This window comes from Strix uralensis, unplaced genomic scaffold, assembly GCF_047716275.1.
Source record: "Strix uralensis isolate ZFMK-TIS-50842 unplaced genomic scaffold, bStrUra1 scaffold_250, whole genome shotgun sequence".
Classification (NCBI taxonomy): domain Eukaryota; kingdom Metazoa; phylum Chordata; class Aves; order Strigiformes; family Strigidae; genus Strix; species Strix uralensis.
Window position 1 is genome coordinate 97,299 of NW_027436851.1, and position 18,985 is coordinate 116,283.

The 18,985-nt window shown below is 56.8% G+C and overlaps 3 protein-coding genes across 7 annotated transcripts; 2 read left to right on the forward strand and 1 right to left on the reverse strand.

Annotated features, from left to right (window-relative positions):
- The first annotated feature begins 537 nt into the window (after positions 1-537).
- LOC141938713 (transcription elongation factor SPT5-like) lies at positions 538-7,382 on the forward strand. Of its 5 annotated transcripts, none has more exons than XM_074857656.1 (7): positions 538-699; positions 829-1,552; positions 1,809-2,689; positions 5,650-5,878; positions 6,464-6,646; positions 6,745-6,840; positions 7,055-7,382. In XM_074857656.1, the coding sequence occupies exons 4-7, from the start codon at positions 5,729-5,731 to the stop codon at positions 7,196-7,198; spliced, it is 573 nt and encodes a 190-aa protein (XP_074713757.1). In that variant the 5' UTR covers positions 538-699; positions 829-1,552; positions 1,809-2,689; positions 5,650-5,728; the 3' UTR covers positions 7,199-7,382. The 5 variants fall into 5 exon arrangements, with proteins under 5 accessions (XP_074713757.1, XP_074713758.1, XP_074713756.1 ...); XM_074857657.1 differs by having other exon boundaries at positions 539-699; positions 1,847-2,689; XM_074857655.1 differs by having other exon boundaries at positions 539-699; positions 829-2,689.
- Positions 7,383-8,194: 812 nt separating this feature from the next.
- On the forward strand, positions 8,195-11,000 carry LOC141938715 (5'-3' exonuclease PLD3-like). Its single transcript, XM_074857662.1, has 3 exons — positions 8,195-8,572; positions 8,673-8,889; positions 10,749-11,000. The coding sequence occupies exons 1-3, from the start codon at positions 8,458-8,460 to the stop codon at positions 10,834-10,836; spliced, it is 420 nt and encodes a 139-aa protein (XP_074713763.1). The 5' UTR covers positions 8,195-8,457; the 3' UTR covers positions 10,837-11,000.
- Positions 11,001-16,496: 5,496 nt separating this feature from the next.
- Positions 16,497-18,985, reverse strand: LOC141938714 (26S proteasome non-ATPase regulatory subunit 8). Its single transcript, XM_074857661.1, has 7 exons — positions 18,799-18,985; positions 17,888-17,960; positions 17,673-17,775; positions 17,386-17,551; positions 17,205-17,305; positions 17,007-17,118; positions 16,497-16,916 (listed from the first exon to the last, which is right to left on the reverse strand). The coding sequence occupies exons 1-7, from the start codon at positions 18,943-18,945 to the stop codon at positions 16,779-16,781; spliced, it is 840 nt and encodes a 279-aa protein (XP_074713762.1). The 5' UTR covers positions 18,946-18,985; the 3' UTR covers positions 16,497-16,778.

Sequence of the window (18,985 nt, forward strand, 5' to 3'; positions counted from 1 at the left end):
CCCCCAAACACCTCCAAGTACCCCCAAACACCTCCAGGCACCCCCCAAATACCCCCCAAACACCTCCAGGAACCCCAAACAGATTCCAGATACCACCCAAACACCCCCTAAACACTCTCAGGTACCCCCAAACACCTCCAGGTAGCCCCCAAATACCCCCTGAACACCCTCAGGTACCTCCCAAACACCTCCAGGAACCCCAAGCACCTCCAGATAACCCCCAAAACCCCCCTGAACACCCTCAGTTACTCCCCAAACACCTCCAGGGACCCCTCAAATACCTCCAGGTACTCCCCAACACCTGAGCACCTCCAGGTACCCCCCAAACACCTCCAGGTACCCTCCAAATACCCCCTGAACACCCTCAGGTACCTCCCAAACACCTCCAGGAACCCCAAGCACCTCCAGATACCCCCCAAAACCCCCCTGAACACCCTCAGTTACCCCCCAAACACCTCCAGGGACCCCTCAAATACCTCCAGGTACTCCCCAACACCTCCTGAGCACCTCCAGTACCCCCCAAACGCAGGCTGTGCCATACACCGGCTTTCAGGAGCAACGCTTGTATTTCCCCTCCCAATAAAACCTCAGTTTTCCCTCCGGATCAGCCCAGTTTTTAAAGAAAACCTGCTATTTCCCAGGAAAACCCTGAGCCTGTTGGCCTTCTCACCCGACGGGAAGCTCATTGTCACCGGCGAGGTGGGTGCCACCGATTTGTAGACACCCAACACCCCTATTTTGCCTGTCAAGTCAAGGTTACTCCTCCCCGGCTTTTCTGGGGGGGGTTTTCCACCCTGTTTTCACTCACGCCACCGTTTTTCCCCGCAGAACGGGCACCGCCCGGCCGTCCGCGTGTGGGAGGTGGAGGAGGGGGCGCAGGTGTCGGCGCTGCAGGGTCACCAGCACGGCGTCGCCTGCGTCGCCTTCTCCCCCACCGCCAGGTACCTGGTGTCGGTGGGGTACCCCCACGACATGGCGGTCAACGTTTGGGACTGGAAGGTGAGCTTCGGCTAATCCCGCCTTAAAGCAGCCTCAAGTTCCCCAAAAACAGGGAGAAAACAGCCCTTTTCCACCTTTCCGCCCCGCCGCTCGGGGTTTTTCGGCGGGTAACGCTTCTTGAGAAAGGGAAGCTTTGCTTCAGTAAAATAACTTTCAGAGATGCAGACTACGCAGCAGCATGAAGTAAGCAGGGGGAAAACTGATAAAGGTTATCCAACGAGAATGTTGGGAACAACTTTTTGACCAATTCTATTGTGACACGCTGCCCCTGAAATATATAAAAATGCCTGCTTTCAGTAATAAAAAAACTAGTCGCTTATTCACCCGTGTGTGTGTGTGTCGCTTTGTCCGTCTGTACAGCGACATGTGGTGGCCCCGACGCGCGACGACGACGTGCAACGAGGCCGAGACGGCGACTTGGCAAGGACGTGATTGGGGATTCGCGACTTCGCCGAAGTGGGCTGCAGGACGGCGTGAGCGGAGACGGAGCCCGGCGGAGCTGAGAGCAGTGGGAACCTGCGTGGTCCGGACCTGAACTTGGACACCTGATAAGGTGAGCCACCGGGAACGGGACTGTAGCCATGGGACAGCATTTAACGAAAGGAGAGGAAACACCACTGTCCCCATGGAAAGCATTGCTTCAACGGAAGGGTGGTGAGACTAGTGAATACGGGCTCAGGCGAATGCTCGTTTGGAGCAAAACGCACGGATTTGAAGCAACAGCTGCCACGGCGTTTAGTGTATCAGCGTGGCAGGCAGCAGGGCAAAACTTATGGGATACAATGTCTTGTATTCTTGCCATTGGCAAGAGATAATGCTAACGAGGACTGCCAAAAAATGATTGAAGCCATGCCTGGAGACCCCTCTGTGCCTGATACGGTCGCTGCCTGCTCTGAAGTTGGCACTGTGGAGCATCAAGTGGCTGCACTACTACGGCCATGAAGGCTAAATCCGCTCCCAAGTGCTTTGGATGTGGACCGGGGGCACGTGTTAAAGCAGATTGCCCTGCCAGACAAGAAAATCCAAGAAACTCTGCCAGCAATTCCGCAGGAGTAACCTGCAGCCGCTGGGGAAAAATAGGGCGCTTTGCCAAACAATGTTGGTGCAGATTTCCTGCCAGCGGACAGCCTCTCCAGGGGAACGGGAAGGCGAGCGCGAGGGGGCACGCGACGGTAAAAAATCCCTCCTGCACGTCAGGGGCTCGGCACCTCTCTGTGAGCGGCTCCCGGCCGGAGCTGTCGGGGCAGCAGGACTGGGTGTCTGCACTGCCGACACAGCCACCATTTCACCGACAGACATCGTTAAAGTACCGCTGGATGCTGAAGGACCTACAGGGCGAGGGCTGAGTGCTTGATTGACTGGGAGCTCTGGCAGCACCTCGAGTGGACTAATTGTGCACGTGGGAATTACCGATGATTATACTGGGCACGTTTGTGCTGGGATTTCTACTCCCTGCCCGCCCGTAACCATTCCCCAGGAACTCGAGTTGCTCAGCTCGTACCATTTTTGAGCTGTGACCCCAAACCGAACGTCGGGAGCGACATGACGGAGGATTTGGCTGCACGGGACCCCGCAGGTCTGGTCACAGACTGTCTCATCCCGGAGAGCGCGGACGGGCTGTGTCCTATCCAGCAGAGGGCACTCGCCGACAGCAGTAAAACTGACGGGACTTCTGGACACAGGAGCCGAGGTAACTTGTATCTCAGTGCTCGTGGCCACCCACCTGGCCAGTTGTAAGTACGGGAATGGGAGTGGTAGGACGGGGAGGGTCAACACAAGCAGGGGCAGCAGCTGCGCCTGTTCTGGTCCCCGAGCCTGAGGGCCAAGCCCCGTGTGACGACAGCCCCCCTGAACCTACGGGGAGGGACCGTTTGTCACACCGGGGAGCGAAGGTTACTACGGATTTCTGACAGGGGCCACTGTGCTGCAGGGTGTAAAACAACCCACCCTTGCGTTGACCTGGTTAAGAAATAACCCCGTGGGGGTGGATCAGTGGCCCCTGCCAATTGAGGAATTAAAGGCCCTGCAGGAGTTGGTGATGAACAGCTAGCTGCTGGACATAGTGAGCCTTCTCCCAGCCCATGGAGTACTCCAGTGTCTGTAATTAGAAAGAAATCAGGAAAATGGCGATTCAGGAAAATGGGGACCTGTGGATGCAGGACAGGGATGGGGGATGCTCGGGGGGGCCCCACAGATGCGCCACTGGGGATGCCGGATGCTTGGGGGTCCCTACGGGTGGACGCATGAGTGTGGTGGGTGCCAGGTCCCATCTCCCGCACCCTCACCCAGAGCATCCCGATCCTGACGCCCTCCAAGGAGCTGCCAGTGGCCCCCGGCCTGGTGAGCGCAGCAGGAGAGGATGAGGAGGGATCCCCTACGCCAAATAAATGCTGTTATGGCCACAGTGGGGGCCCTGCGACCGGGCCTACCCTCACCTGCCATGATTCCTATGGCTTGGGAAATCATTGTGATGGATTTAAGGGACTGCTTCTTTACTGTCCCATTGGCATCCCAAGATAAAGAAAAATTTGCATTCTCTGTGCCTTCTCGAAATCATGCAGAGCCTTCGAAAAGGTACCATTGGGAAGGTTTGCCACAAGGCATGAAAAATTCGCCAACAATTTGTCAATGGTTTGTAGCCCAGGCTTTGTCACCTGTGAGAGAAAAGTTCCCTCCTGGCTATTGCTGCCATTATATGGATGACATCCTGTTAGCAGCAACAGCAAGGAGCAGTTGAACAGCACGGAGCACTTAGCCAGAGTCCTTGCAACAACACGGATTGGTTATTGCCCCTGAAAAGGTGCAAAAAAGGTAGAACCGTGGAGATATCTGGGAATGACAGTGACAAGCAAGCAGGTTATGCCCCAACCTGTGAAACTCGACCTTGAAATCAAAACTCTCCATGATGTACAGAAACTGATGGGATCCTTAAATTGGATAAGGCCCTGTCCTGGACTTACCAGTTCTCAATTACAGCCGTTATTGGAGCTACTAAAACATTCTAATGATCCAGCAGAACCCAGAATACTAAACAAGGAAGCCTTGAGTGTCATTCATATGGAGGAACAATCTACACACGGGAGATTTGTCTCTCGAATAGATCTGTCTCAGGTAGTACAATTCTCTGTACTAACTGACAAAACTGTCCCATTCGGGGCTCCAGTACAACGGAACCCTGAATGGGATGACCCATTGCATAGTCTAGAGTGGATGTTTCTGTCCTTCCGGCCGCGAAAAACTGCTCCCGCACTGTCTGAGCTTATTGCTGACATAATCATAAAAGCCAGAAAGCGATGTTTAGAACTCACGGGGCGTGATCCGGCTACGGTTGTTTTACCTGTGCACAGTTGGTATTTCGAATGGTGCCTGGCAAATCATCACGAGCTGCAGGCAGCCATGGCAGGTTTTCAGGGACAGATCTCATATCACCTGCCAGCACAGCCCTGCTGAAATTTGCTCGGGAAGTACCATTTGGTCAGAAACGTGAAAGGCCTCACTGTTTTTACAGATGGCTCAGGAAAAGCAGGTAAAGCCAATCTATCGCAGTGCAACAGCCTGGTGTGCCTCTACCCCTCCGAAGGTCTCTCAGTCAGTTGGTGTTCCCGTTGCTCTACCCCCTGCATATTCTTGATACGTGGGGACAGAGCGTGGGGAGGACGGCCCTCAAAACTTAATGGTGGCCCCCGTAGCCTTGGTCGTCTTACTGTGCTAACACCTGGTATTACAGAGAGACACAAAGAATTGCGACAGGAAAGGAATATGCATCGATGTGCTGAGAACTGTGATGGCAGAGTAACATTGTGGAATCCTGGTCAAATTATCGCATCCTCCCTTTTTGCACCAGGAGTCGCTGCTGCGGCTGCACTAAAGAAATGGACTGGCTGGGGTGTTGGCTGAGGAACAGGACAGGGCTGCACCACTGGCCCTCACTGGGTCACTAACTGGTGCAGATACGTCAGACACGCGGCTTTGCAGAACTGAGCTGCCGTAGATTCCTTGCTTTTAGCACAAGGACGTGGGGGCGAAGATTCTGAAGGAATGTGTTGTATGAATTTATCGGATCGTTCTGAGTCGATCCATAAAAGCACACAGCAGCTAAAAGAAGGAGTGAAACATTTACAGGTGGATGATAATCTAGATTGGTTACCAAAACGTCCAAAAGCTGGGGACTGTCCGGATGGTTAATATCTGTGGTCAGGACTTTGGGACTAATTATCTCGACAGTTGTGGTTGTGGTACTGATGTTGCCTTGCTTTGGCACTTTCTTGCAAAGGGCCCTGCAAAAAACTGCTCATGCAATATTTTTACACAAACACAAAAAGGGGGAATTGTTGGGGAAGGCAGCAGGTCTGCCGAGAACCTGACTGAAGAGGAGTTTGACCTTGACAACATTCCAGTGTACCCTTGAGAAAGGGAAGCTTTGCTTCAAGCAAGTAACTTCAGGGAGCTGCAGACTTGCACAGCACGAAGTAACCAGGGAGAAAACTGATACAGGTTATCCAATGAGAACGTTGGAAGCAACTTTTTTACCAATTATATTGTGATGCTCTGGCCCCTGAGATATATAAAAATGCATGCGTTTAGTAATAAAAAAACTAGCCGCTTATTCACCCGTGTGACTGCGTGCATCAGTTGGTACTGACAGTCCAGCTCCACCCACGGCTGCCCGCTGGTGACGGCCGGCTCTGCTTTGGGCACGCTGAGCTCAGGGACCAGCTCTGCGGCACCCATGGGGTCAGCGATGAGCACGGGGAGGTCACGGACGCTGGTAAATCCCCCTCGCGCGCCGGCGTCCCCCTCCTCATCCTCTCCTGCTGCGCTCACCGGGCCGGGGGCCGCTGGCAGCTCCTTGGAGGGCGTCAGGATCGGGATGCTCTGGGTGAGGGTGCGGGAGATGGGACCTGGCACCCACCACACTCATGCGTCCACCCGTAGGGACCCCCAAGCATCCGGCATCCCCAGCGGCGCATCCACAGGGCCCCCCCGAGCATCCCCCATCCCTGTCCTGCATCCACAGGGCCCCCCCTTGAGCATCCCCCATCCCTGTCCTGCATCCACAGGGCCCCCCTGAGCATCCCCCATCCCTGTCCTGCATCCACAGGCCCCCCTCCAAGCATCCCCCTCAAACTCCCCTTGTAGCCCCCCTAAAATCCCTACAACTCCCCAAAGACACCTTGTAGCCCCCTACTCCCCCCTAAACTCCCTACAACCCCCCAACCCTTCTCATAGCCACGCTACAACTCCCAAACTCCCCTCGTAGCCCTCCTACAACCCTCAGACTCCCCTTGTAGCCCCCCTACACCCCTCTGAACTCCCTACAACCCCCCAAACCCACCTTGTAGCCGCCTACAGCCCCCTAAACTCCCTACAACCCCCCAAACCCTCTCATAGCCCCGCTATGACCCCCAAACCCCCCCTTGTAGCCCCCCAACACCCCCCAACACCGCCTTCTCTCTCTCCCCAGGCCAGCACCAGCCGCAGGACCCCTGGGGCCCCCTCCCCAGGGGGGTACAACCCCCACACCCCCGGCTCAGGGATCGAGCAGAGCTCCAGCGACTGGGTGACCACCGACATCCAGGTGAAGGTCCGTGACACCTACCGTGACAGTCAGGCGGTGGGACAGACCGGCATCATCCGCAGCGTCATGGTGAGACCCCCCCGCCCCAGGAGGTGGTTTTGGGGCAGGGAGGGGGTAACACACATGGTCGTGCTGATTTCCCCCTCCCCCTTTTTTTGTTTTTGTAGGGCGGGATGTGCTCCATCTACCTGTACGACAGCGAGAAGGTGGTGAGCATCTCCAGCGAGCACCTGGAGCCCGTCACCCCCACCAGAAGGAACAAGGTAGGGCCCCCCCCCAGCCCCCTCCTTTATCCTGGGCCCCCCAACACTCCCCCCACCACCGCATGCTCCTTTGGGGACCTTCTAGATCCCCTCAGGTGCTACCCCAGCCCCCCTGGGACCTCCCCACAACCCCTCTGGGACCCTCCCAGCACCCTTGGGACCCCCCACCAGCCCCCTCAAGGCCCACTCTCCCCCCATTTGCCCCCCACCTCAGGTCAAGGTGATCCTAGGGGAGGACCGTGAAGCCACCGGGATCCTGCTCAGCATCGATGGGGAGGATGGGATCGTCCGCATGGATTTAGAGAAGAAGCTCAAGATCTTCAACCTCTGCTCCCTCAGCAAACTGGTGAAGGCTTGAGGGGGCCCCCCCGTGCCCTCCACCCCGCTGCTGCCCCCCGTTTTCTTTGTGTCCCCCTATTTTCTTTCTACACACCCGTTTTTTTTCCCCCGGTTTCCTCCTACACACCCGGTATTTTCCCCCTGGTCAGTGTTGCTGGTTGTAACAAGGTTTAGTTGTCAAATAAACGCCTGTGGGTGCAGCACCCCCTCTTCTGTGCTGCCTTCTGGGGGGGGGCTGTAAAGCTTGGGGGGGTGGGGGGTGTGAACCAGGGCCCCTGTGCCCCACTGGGCTGGGGAAAGGGGTTACACTGCCCCCCGGGGGGCGGAGAGAGGGTTGAAGCGGGACCCGCGGGGGGGTGGGGGGTGTTGAACCGGGACCCCGCTCCGGGGCGGGGGGTGAAGCGGCTTCAGCGCCGGCCGCGCACGTGCTGCACCCTTACAGCCCGCCTCCGCTTCCGCCTCCTCCTCTCATTGGCTGACCCGCCGACGGCCCCGCCTCCCCGCCGCCGCCATTGGCCAGCACTCGCGCCGCCATTGGTGGCCGGCCCTCAGTCCCCGCCCCTCGCGTCTTGCTCCCGCCCCGTTTCTCCCGTGCCGCCGCCGCTCATTGGCTGGAAGCACAGCGAGGGGATTGGCTGCGGCGGCCGCGCCTGCGCCCTGGGGCGCGCGGTGCGGGAAGATGGCGGCGGCCTGCGGGACTCGCTCGGCCTTGGGCGCCCTCCGGGCCGCGCTGCGCCGGGCCGGGCCGCCAGCGGCACCGTCGGTACCGAGGCGGTGCTGCGGGAGCGGCCGCGGCGGCACCAGCTGAAGCTGGGCCTGGGAGGGGACTGGCGGGCGGGGTGGGGAGGGGGTCACGGGGGCTCCACGGGTGTCCCCAGCTGTCCCCGGGCTTCTCTGGGGTTCCCGCGCATGTCCCTGTCTTTCCTCGGGGGTCCCAGCCCTCCCCGGGAGCCCCCGGGGGTGTCTGACTGGCGCTGGGTGTTCCCAGAGCTCCCCGGCTGTCGCTGGCCATCCTCGGCCACCTCTAGGCCTCCATGGCTATTCCCAGGGTCCCCTGGTTGTCCCTGGCCATCCTCGGCCACCCCCAGGACTCCCTGCCCGTCCCCAAGTGTCTCTGGGGCTCTCTGGGTGTCCCTGACCATCCTCAGACATCCCTGGGGTACCTAAAGGTCCCTGGTGTTCTCTGGGTGTCCCTGACCATCCCCGGAGCTCCCTGGGTGTCCCCGAGTGTCCCCAAATGACCCCAGAAGCTTCTTGACTGTCCCTGGGGCTCCCCGGATGCCCCTTGCTATCCTGCTGTTCATGGTGCCGGCCAGCGCGGCACAAGCCCAGATCCCCTCCGCCCGGGTGAACCACAACAAGTACATGGTGACGGAGAAGGCGGCGTATATCGGTGAGCGCGACGTCCCCGCGTGCGAATCGCCGCCGGCTGCTGTTGGGGGCGGGTTTTGGGGGGTGTGTGTGTGTCCCCCTGACCCCACATCTCCTTGCAGGGACATCCAACTGGTCCGGCGACTACTTCACGCGGACGGCGGGATCGGCGCTGGTGGTGAACCAGACGCTGAGCCCCAGCAGTGCTGGCACCGCCACCGTCCCTGCGGCCGGCACCATCCGGGAGCAGCTGCAGGCGGTTTTTGAGCGGGATTGGAGCTCCCGCTACAGCGCTGACATCAGCGACGCTGAGCAGTGGGAGAGCCTCTGCGGCTCCCGGTAGGCGCCGGGCAACGGGCCACCGGGGAACCGTAGGTTCCGGCTGTGCCGAATTCAGCCTCCCCGCTCCTGTTTGGGGAAAAAAACAAGTTTTTGTGGCGTTTGCGGTGCTGTTATTGAGGCAAGGGGTCCTCTGCGCCGCGGCGATGGAGAGCGCCGGGCCTTTGCTGAATGCCGTGCCAGCACCGGGAGGGAAGCTGGGCGCCCCTCGAGTCTTGGCAGTGCCAAACTCACCCCGGCAAAGAGTCAGATGAAACGCTTGGCTGTCGGCAAACCATTTATTGGGGGATCGCTGCAAAAACCGGTGCCGATAGCATCTGGCACAGCACATCCTGGTGCATCCCTGGCTCCGTTCTTCTCTACCGGCGTGGAGCCGGGTCTTGCTGGTCAGGGTGGCTGAAGGTGAGGAAGAGGAAGGTCTTTGGGGAGCTCTTCTCTGCCAGGGGGTGTGCCAGGGTTGCCACGGTGGCTCAGCAGTGATCTGAGTGTTCCTGGCTCTGTGCCGGGAGGAGTGTGCCAGGTAGAGTGGGGGAGTCCCAGTCTGTCCCCTGGAGCCCATCCTTGGGGACAGGGCTGGCGCTTGGCGGCTTGGGGTCGCACCGCGTCACCGGAGCTTCCTGCGAGGGAGAAGGGTGGGGAGGGGGTGAGCGGCACCCACCTTGGTGGGGACCTGGGACACACAGGGACCCTGAGCACCCAGGGATTCTGGGCACTCATGACATGGGGCACCAGGGACCCCCCAGCACCCGTGATCTGGGGGCACCAGGGATCCCCCATCCCTCATTATCAAGAACACAGACAGCCTTTCAAATAAATTTTCAGCACCATCATCAACACGCAGATGACCGTATACCTAAGTCAATTAACATGTCATCTAGTTCTTCCTTATGAACCATTATGGCAGAGAAACGTAAGCAAAAATCACCCCAGCACTGCACTGTAGAGATGCTTCCACAGTGTTCTTCAGTGCTCTCACCTGATGGTTCAGACTCAGCTGACTATACAAGAAACAATTCTTCTGTCGACTAACTTACACTTTATACAAAGCTCTCACACACGTGCCGAAATATATACACACAGAACAATTGTAAAGTAGCTTTTCTAGCTTCAGTTCTTCAGAACTAATCGAAAGCATTTATACTTACGTCGATGTAGAAGTGTGAACTGTGCTGCCAATTCCTTTGCACCTTCTACTGTCGCGCAGAGTTTGTCTGGCATGAAATAACCATCTGCAATACTGGCAATAACCACCTTGAACACCAGGAGTATTTTCCCATCCTGAGTTGTGCTTGAGTACAAGGAGTATTCTGGTGGTGTCCAGTTACTTTTATTGCAGACATAATCCAGATGCATCACTGCAGAACTGAAGTGACCGGGTTTTAAAGAATACCTGCTAGTTAGAGTAAGCTTTGTGCCTGGGAAAAAAGGGTATGTGCACCCTTCAACTTCAGAGGGGCCTGGACTGCGCTGACCATTAAGACGAACTGAAGGACTTGCTGGTTCCCCTAAGGATTTTTGATGACCAGCTCCTTTGTCAGGAAACCCTAAGAGATTTTCAGAACCAGGACTCAGCTGAGCATTAAAACGCTGCTTCCAAGCTCTTCCTTTCTTACCTCGCTTTGCCAGCGCTACCTCAATACTAGCTCCATCAATGCACTTTCCATTCATTGCAGACATCGCAGCAACTGCATCTTCACGGTGGAAAAAATGAACAAAAGCACAGTCTCTCAGCTTCTTTACACGTTTAACTGCTCCTGGCTTGAACTTGTCGAATTCAGCTTTAATTGTGTCCTCTGTAGTAGATCTCAGCAAATTTCTTACACGTAATTCTTTAACTCTCTGCCTTCTTTTTTCACCAGCTTCCTCCTCAGGCTGTGCCCAGTCTACCCGAATGGTATGACCCCAGAGCTGGAGTGCTCCTCCAGCAAAGGAGCGTTACATCAATAAGGAATACGCCATGGAAAACAAAATCATTCTTGGCAACTACCTCTATAAAAAGCAAACATGATGCATGGCACACGAAACTGGGGTTTGTTGCCTGCATCTGCTTAAGCAAAATATGCAAAATATTGCTACTTGACATTATTAAAGAAAATAAGACTCCGAAAAAATTCAAAGATTCAAAATCTCTACCCTTTGGGTTCACCATAAGCTGTCGAAACACAGACGTTGTGATTTTGTGACATGCATAGACATGCACATATAAAGCAACCATAAGCAACATATTGTTTTACTTACTTTTTAATAATATTACCACTTTAAAAAGCGAGGTCAACAACTGGAAAAAGTCATCTAAATATCTAGGCACTAGCGCAAGCCTTACTCTATGTTGCAGCAGACACCAAACCCACAAACTGAAAAAAAATCCCACCTTGTGACTCGTTCCAAGCCAACATTTCCATATCACACAGCCAGTTTATTTTACATTCCATGATCCGGCCGTATTTCTCCCGTTACTTTCCAAGGCCTGTATCAGTCTTACGGAACGCTCCTTCCTAACCCTCCATCAGCAGTTAATGCAAGACTTGCCTACATCTCAGCCTTAATGAATACAGGGAGGTTTGTCATTCACTTCAGCAACACCAAGGCTGTATTATCCATTTTAACGACTTTGCTTCTCCAACCATGTTGTTTCATTTCTTCCCTACTTAATTTCTCTTCTAGAATTCCCCTTTTTAACTGTACCTTTACCTATTCCCTCCTCTTTGTCTATTTTATCCCTTTTACTTTCCCACCCTCAAAATGTATAAAATGAGGTGCAAAGGAAAGTCATCTTCTACTTGTTAAACTCTTAAAATTATTTTCTAGTAACAGATGAAAGACCTACTTTCAAACGTTTTTAAAATACGAAACATCAATAACATCATTCATGACACTCAAAGGAAATAAGGGACACATTCCAAGCGTGGTATTTGTTAAGCTCAGCTTTAAGAGAGTTCATGTGCAGGGACTAGTGCGTGCTAATGAAAACTGGATGTGCGCCCCAGCAAACAGATATCCTGGTGTAAATTACAGTAACTTGTGTTTATAAAAAGAGATGTGCGCTCTTTCATTCCCGGAACTGCTTCAATTTCAGCTTCTTTAAAAAAAAACCCAAACAAAACCCAACAAAAAAACCCCAAACCCAAAAACCCTGATTCATGAACCAAAAAAGTTTACCTGAAAGGCATTACTGCAGTTTTGGAACTCTCAAAATCCCTTCAAGAAAGGAAAATCGTGATGATCCACCACCCCACGCCCCCACACAATGGAGAGAGACACTCCCCCAAAACTCAATTGATTTCCAAATAGGTTTACCTGGGATTAGGCTTCTTCTAGCCACTGCAGCTGCTCTGTGAGATTCGTATTGCACAAAAGCAAAGCCACGAGTTTTAGTTTTGTCCGTGGCATCTGGACAAACAGTGACATCTACCACTCCTTCTGTAACTTTTTTCATTTCACGCAGTATTTCTTCTTTCTTCTTTTCTTTTGGAATCCCTCCAATAAATAGTCTGCAGTTGTTCGAGCTGACGCAGACACCAATAAATCTCCCTGGACGAATTTCGTAATTATTAAGAATCTCGATGGCTAGCTGGGCTTCCTCTTCAGCAGTGTACATCACAAAAGCACAGCCTCGATTCTCACCGCTGAATCTCATCATCAGCCTGAACTCATAGATCTTCCCAGCTCTCTCGAAAACAGGAACTAATTCATCTTCATACAGATCCCGAGGAATCTTACTCACAAAAACTTCACATCCACGAGGTGGTGGAGGACCTGCCCAACCTTAAAATAAATTATCCAACAACAGTCTCAGTACAAATGCCAGACAGGCGCTCCCCCCCTGCGCCCCCCAATGTGGAGGTGGGAGTTACTTATTTATTTTTAGAGTTTCTTGGATTTTCTTGTCTGGCAGGGCAATCTGCTTTAACACGTGCCCCCGGTCCACATCCAAAGCACCTGGGAGCGGATTTAGCCTTCATGGCCGTAGTAGTGCAGCCACTTGATGCTCCACAGTGCCAACTTCAGAGCAGGCAGCGACCGTATCAGGCACAGAGGGGTCTCCAGGCATGGCTTCAATCATTTTTTGGCAGTCCTCGTTAGCATTATCTCTTGCCAATGGCAAGAATACAAGAAATTGTATCCCATAAGTTTTGCCCTGCTGCCTGCCACGCTGATACGCTAAACGCCGTGGCAGCTGTTGCTTCAAATCCGTGCGTTTTGCTCCAAACGAGCATTCGCCTGAGCCCGTATTCACTAGTCTCACCACCCTTCCGTTGAAGCAATGCTTTCCATGGGGACAGTGGTGTTTCCTCTCCTTTCGTTAAATGCTGTCCCATGGCTACAGTCCCGTTCCCGGTGGCTCACCTTATCAGGTGTCCAAGTTCAGGTCCGGACCACGCAGGGTCCCACTGCTCTCAGCTCCGCCGGGCTCCGTCTCCGCTCACGCCGTCCTGCAGCCCACTTCGGCGAAGTCGCGAATCCCCAATCACGTCCTTGCCAAGTCGCCGTCTCGGCCTCGTTGCACGTCGTCGTCGCGCGTCGGGATCACCAGATGTCGCTGTACAGACGGACAAAGCGACACACACACACGGGTGAATAAGCGACTAGGTTTTTTATTACTGAAAGCAGGCATTTTTATATATTTCAGGGGCAGCGTGTCACAATAGAATTGGTCAAAAAGTTGTTCCCAACATTCTCGTTGGATAACCTTTATCAGTTTTCCCCCTGCTTACTTCATGCTGCTGCGTAGTCTGCATCTCTGAAAGTTATTTTACTGAAGCAAAGCTTCCCTTTCTCAAGGGTACACCGGAATGTTGTCGAGGTCAAACTCCTCTTCAATCAGGTTGTCGCAGACCAGCTGCCTTCCCCGACACTGTGAGACCCATGGGCAGTCTGTCTGTCCAGAGAGGCTTCTGAAGAGCTGACTTCAGACACGGGAAAGTCCCTTCCAACCCAAACCATTCCAGGATAGGATTCTAGGATTTCTCTTAGTCACGGGTTCCTCCCTGCAGGCACAGAAACGCTCCCTCGCTCTTCTCCAGAGCCACCCCTGCTCTCCAGAGAGCCTTTCCCCAGGCGAGCGGGCAGGGGCTGGGCTGGCCGGCCATTCCTGGGGCCCACCCGTGCTCCCCGCAGGGCCCTGCTCTGGCGGTGCTGCCCTGCAGAGCCAGAGGGCTGGGGTGCCCCGGGGCCGTGGGGTGACTCTGCCCTGGCCGTGCTGCTGGGGGGGGAGCAGAACCTGCTGGACGGGGATCCCTGCTGCTGAGCCCTCTCCCACCATTCCCGAGCGCTCAGCAGCCAGGGACGGCTCTGGGCAGGACCATGGCTCACAGGGGGGCTGTGCCAGATCCACCCCGTGAGTTCTTCCCAAGTGTGTGCCGAACACAAACCCCACCCCAAGTCTCTCTCTGTTGCGCCTGCGCAGCGGCTCCTGGTGATCTTGGGCGGGGGTCTTCAGGGTGAAGACTGAAGATGCCTCCTCTTCCTCTCGTGACGTCTCACCTAGTTACCATTTCTAGAGTTATGACAACTTAGCCTTCACTGAGTCACAGAATCACAGAATCGTCCAGGTTGGAAAGACCTTGAAGATCATCCAGTCCAACCACTGACCTCACACCGACAGTTCCCAACTCCCCCAGATCCCTCAGCGCTGGCTCAACCCGACTCTTCAACCCCTCCAGGGATGGGGACTCCCCCCCTGCCCTGGGCAGCCCATTCCAACGCCCAACAGCCCCTTCTGCAAAGAAATCCTTCCTAAGAGCCAGTCTGACCCTGCCCTGGCGCAGCTTGAGGCCATTCCCTCTTGGCCTGGCGCTGGTTCCTTGGCTCAAGAGACTCCTCCCCCCTCTCTGCACCCTCCTTTCAGGGAGTTGCAGAGGGCCAGGAGGTCTCCCCTCAGCCTCCTCTTCTCCAGACTAAACCCCCCCAGTTCCCTCAGCTGCTCCTCCTAAGACTTGTTCTCTGGATCCTTCACTAGTTTCGTTCTTCTCTGGCCACATTCCAGCACCTCAATGGCCTTTTTGGGGTGAGGAGCCCCAAAACTGAACCCACTCATCGAGGGGCGGCCGAGCACAGGGGTGAGATCCCTTCCCTGTCCCTGCTGGCCACGCTAGGGCTGATACAAGCCAGGATGATGCCATTGGCCTTCTTGGCCACCTGGGCACAGCGCTGGCTCGTTATCCATCAATCACCCCCCAGGTCCCTCTCTGACTGGCAGCTCTCCAGCCACTCCTCCCCCAGCCTGTAGCCCTGCTGGGGGTTGTTGTGGCCCAAGGGCAGCACCCGGCCTTTGGCCTTAGTGAAACTCCTCCCGTTGGGCTCAGCCCATCGCTCCAGCCTGGCCAGGTCTCTCTGCAGAGCCTCCCTACCCTCGAGAGATCAACACTCCCACCCAACTGGGTGTCATCTGCAAACTGACTGAGGGGGCACTCCATATCTCACTCAGTATCTCCCCCCAGTATCCCCAGTCCCCCCAGTGCCACCACCTGCCCACCACGTAATGGGGGAGGGACTGGGGCGGGGCGGGGGGAAACTGAGGCACAGCCCCACCCCCACCCCCCCCACCCACTTGGGGCGCCCCAATGCCTGGGTCCCCCCAAAATACTGCGGGGGGGGGCACAGGGTACAGCCCATAGGGATGCGTCTGGCCCTTTAAGAGAAGTTTTGGGGGGGGTGGGGGGAGGGGGGGTGTTTCTGATGTCCAGCACCCCGTGGCCACCACCCAGCACCCCACAGCTGATGTCCAACACCCTGTGGCCACCATGCAGCGACCCGTGGCCAACACCCAGCAAGCTGTGGCCGATGTCCAGCGCCCTGTGGCCACCACCCAGCATCCCACATCTGGTGGCCAACACCCAACAGTCGGTGGCCAGAACCCTGTGGTGGGCATCCATCATCCCACAGGTTATGCCCAGCGCCGTGGCCACCACCTAGGGCCCCGTGGCCACTCAATGCCCCACGGATCCCATGTGGGGTCCCACAGATGCCACCCAGCGCTCTGTGGCCACCACCCAGCACCCTGTGGCCACCCAAGGTGCCATGGATCCCACCTAGTCGGGGGGGTCCCCCAAAGGGGGGGCTCGGAGCGCCCCAAAACCCTGGCAGGGCCCCCCCATTGGCCCCCCCTTTGAGGTGGGGGGCTCCTGCCCCCGCCGCTGCCATTGCCGCCACCAGGACCCCTCCCTGCTGCCCAGGAACATCAGCATTTGGTGAGTTTGGGGTGGTGGGACCCCAAAAAATAGGGGGGGACCCCAAAAATAGGGGGGGAAGGGATCCCTCTTCCCCATTGAAATGGGGGGTAAAACCACATTGCAGCTGGGGGGGGAGGTTTGGGGGGGCTGGGGGGGTTTCTGGGGACTGGTGGAGGTTTGGGGGGGTCAGGGGCCCCCCAATAACCCCCCCTTTCCCCCCCCCCAGGCTGTCCCCCCTCTGCCAACCACCTGGCCAAGCCCCCCGTGGCCACCCTGACCCTGGCCGGGACCCTGGTCGCCCCCAGTGAGGTGCTCCTGTCCCCCCTGCCGAGGAAGAGACCCGTGAGTCCCCCCCCCAAAACCCAGCCCTACACCCCCTCAGCCCCCCCTTTTTATTTTTTTTGGGCCCCCCCCGCCAAGGGCACCACTCGCTGCTAGAAGCCGCCATCGCTTTATTGAAGCTGGAGAGGAAGGGGGGGCGGGGAGCCACACAAATCCACACCCCTTCCCCAATTCTACCCAAAAAAGGGGTGCAAGGGGGGGTGGGGGGGCTCCCCACAACCCCCCCCAAACCACCTTTTAAATATTTAACACCCCCCCAACAGCAAACTGCAGGTGGTGAGAACAAGGCATCCGCCATCCCCACTCATTTATGAAGAGTGGGGGTGGGCCAAAGGAGGGAAAAAAAAGGGGGATACGAGGGGGTACGGGGGGGCCCTAAACGATCATTTCCAGCTGCCGCGCGTATTCGATGACCTGCTTGGCCAGTTCGGTCGAGGGGATGGTGGCGTCTTCGGGCTTTTGTTGGCGGCTACTAAAACTGTAGTAGTTGTTGGGGCCCAACACCCATCCACGCTGCAAAAATTAAAAAAAAAAAAGGGATTCTGGGGTGTCCTGTAGTTTTGGGGACCCCCCCCCGGCGAAAAATCAGCCCCCCCCAAGCACCTTTTTGGCGTAATCGGTCATTTTTTCGGCGGTGGTGAAGAAGAGCATGCGGGTGGCTTCGCTGAAGAGGAGTTTTTCGTAGGCTTTCTCGATGCAGCTGGCGATTTCGTCACTGGGGGGGGTTTGGGGGGGGATAAGGGTTAAAAACGGGGGTGCAGCGAGGTTTGGGGAGGTCGAGGGGGTGCGGGGGGGGCTCACCGGGTGGTGTCGAGGAGGATATCCATGAAAAAAGTGTAACTTTCCGCCGGGATGTTGCCTTTGGCCAGGAAAACTTTGTTGTATCTGCCCTCCATTAAATACTGCGGAGAGAGGGAGCGTTACAAAAATTGAAATATATATATTAAAAAAAAGCAGGAAATTGCCTCAAAATAAGGGGGACCTGCTCGAGGGAAACGGGGTGCTTGATGTAGACGTTGCTCAGGATTTCTTTAGCCGGCAGCCGCTCCAGCTCGGTGTGGAACTCGGCGACGCGGTTCTGCGACAGCAAGAAGAGCAGGTTCAAGCCCAGGAGTTGGTGCTTGTAGGCTGATTCCGGCAGTTCCTCCCTGAGGGGGGGGGAATTAAAAAAAGGTGGGTTTGGGGGGAAAAAGGGGGGTTTTGGGGTCACCAGGTGGGTTTGGGGGGAAAAAGGGCGGTTTTGGGGTCACCCGGAGTTTTGTGGCTTACTTGTAGTCATAGTAGTAGCACTTGAGCTGGGCCATGTAGCGCTCGAAGGAGGGGATGTCCTTCTGCAGGATGCTCCACTGGGCGCCGATCTCCAGGATGTCCCCTGGGGGGGCAAATAATTAAAAAAAAAGGGGGAAAAGGGAAAAGGGGGGGGTAAAAATCAAGGGGGGGGTGGGGTGGGGAGTCCCCCCACCCCCCTGAATTGGGGCACTCACGGGCCAGGAGGAGCTGCTGCTTGGTGAGCTTGGTGCCGGTGGTGGGGAGGAAGTTGAGCTCCAGTAAAGCGAGCTGGGGGGGGAAGGGGGGGGCATGGGTGGGGGACAGGGGGGGGAGTGGGGAACAGACATAGGGGGATGGGGGGGGCACCGAGGGGGGGGACAACAGAGGGGGGACACCGAGGGTGGGGACACACATGACAACAGGGGGACACAGGGGGGAGAGCGAGGTGTGGGGGACACAGGGGGGGAATGCAGGGACAGGGGGAGACACCAAGGGGGGGGGACAGACAGAGGGGGACACAGAGGGGACACCGGGGGGGGGGGGAACAGACAGGGACAGAGGGGTACAGAGGGGAGGGGGGATGAAAAAGGGGGACACCGGTGGGGGGGGGCCCGGGGACAACGACAGAGGGGGACACAGGGGGACACACACACACAGTCAGAGCTGACCGGGGGGGCAGAGCCTCCCGCCCCCCCCCCCCCCCCCGAGACGCACAGGGCGGGTTAATTGATGTTCACGGGCGGCTGCAGGAAGCGGGGTGCTGGGGGGGGGGGGGGCATCTGCTGACTCACACCCCCCCCGCGGGTTAATTAAAGCTTCTGGGTAATTAAAAACTTGTGAGGGCTCAGCCCAACCCCCCCCAATTTCATGGACACCCCCCATTTCCCAGCCCCCCCCATGCCCAGTTTCAGGGCCCCCCCATTTCGCAGCCCCTCCCCGTCATTCCTAGACCCCCCTTCCTCAGCCCCAGAGCCCCCCCCATTCCCAATGACAGAGAGGGCCCCCCCCCCTTGGTGTCCCCCCTGTCTGCCCCCATTCCCAGGTACCCCCCCCCCCAATGACCCCCCGCGCCCCATTTCCAACCCCAGAGCCCCCCCTCAGCCCCTGCCCCGGCCCCCCCCCGCACCTTGAGGCGCCCCAGGAGCTCCCCGCACTTGCTGAGGTCGGGGCTCTGGCGGCTCCACTCGCTCCGGAGCTGCTCGTACATCCCGGCGGCCGCCCGCAGCGCCCCCGCCTCCTCCGCCCCGCTCACCGCCCGCCCGGCCAGCGCCATGACCCGGCACCGCCGCGCTTGACGGCACCGACGCCGCGAC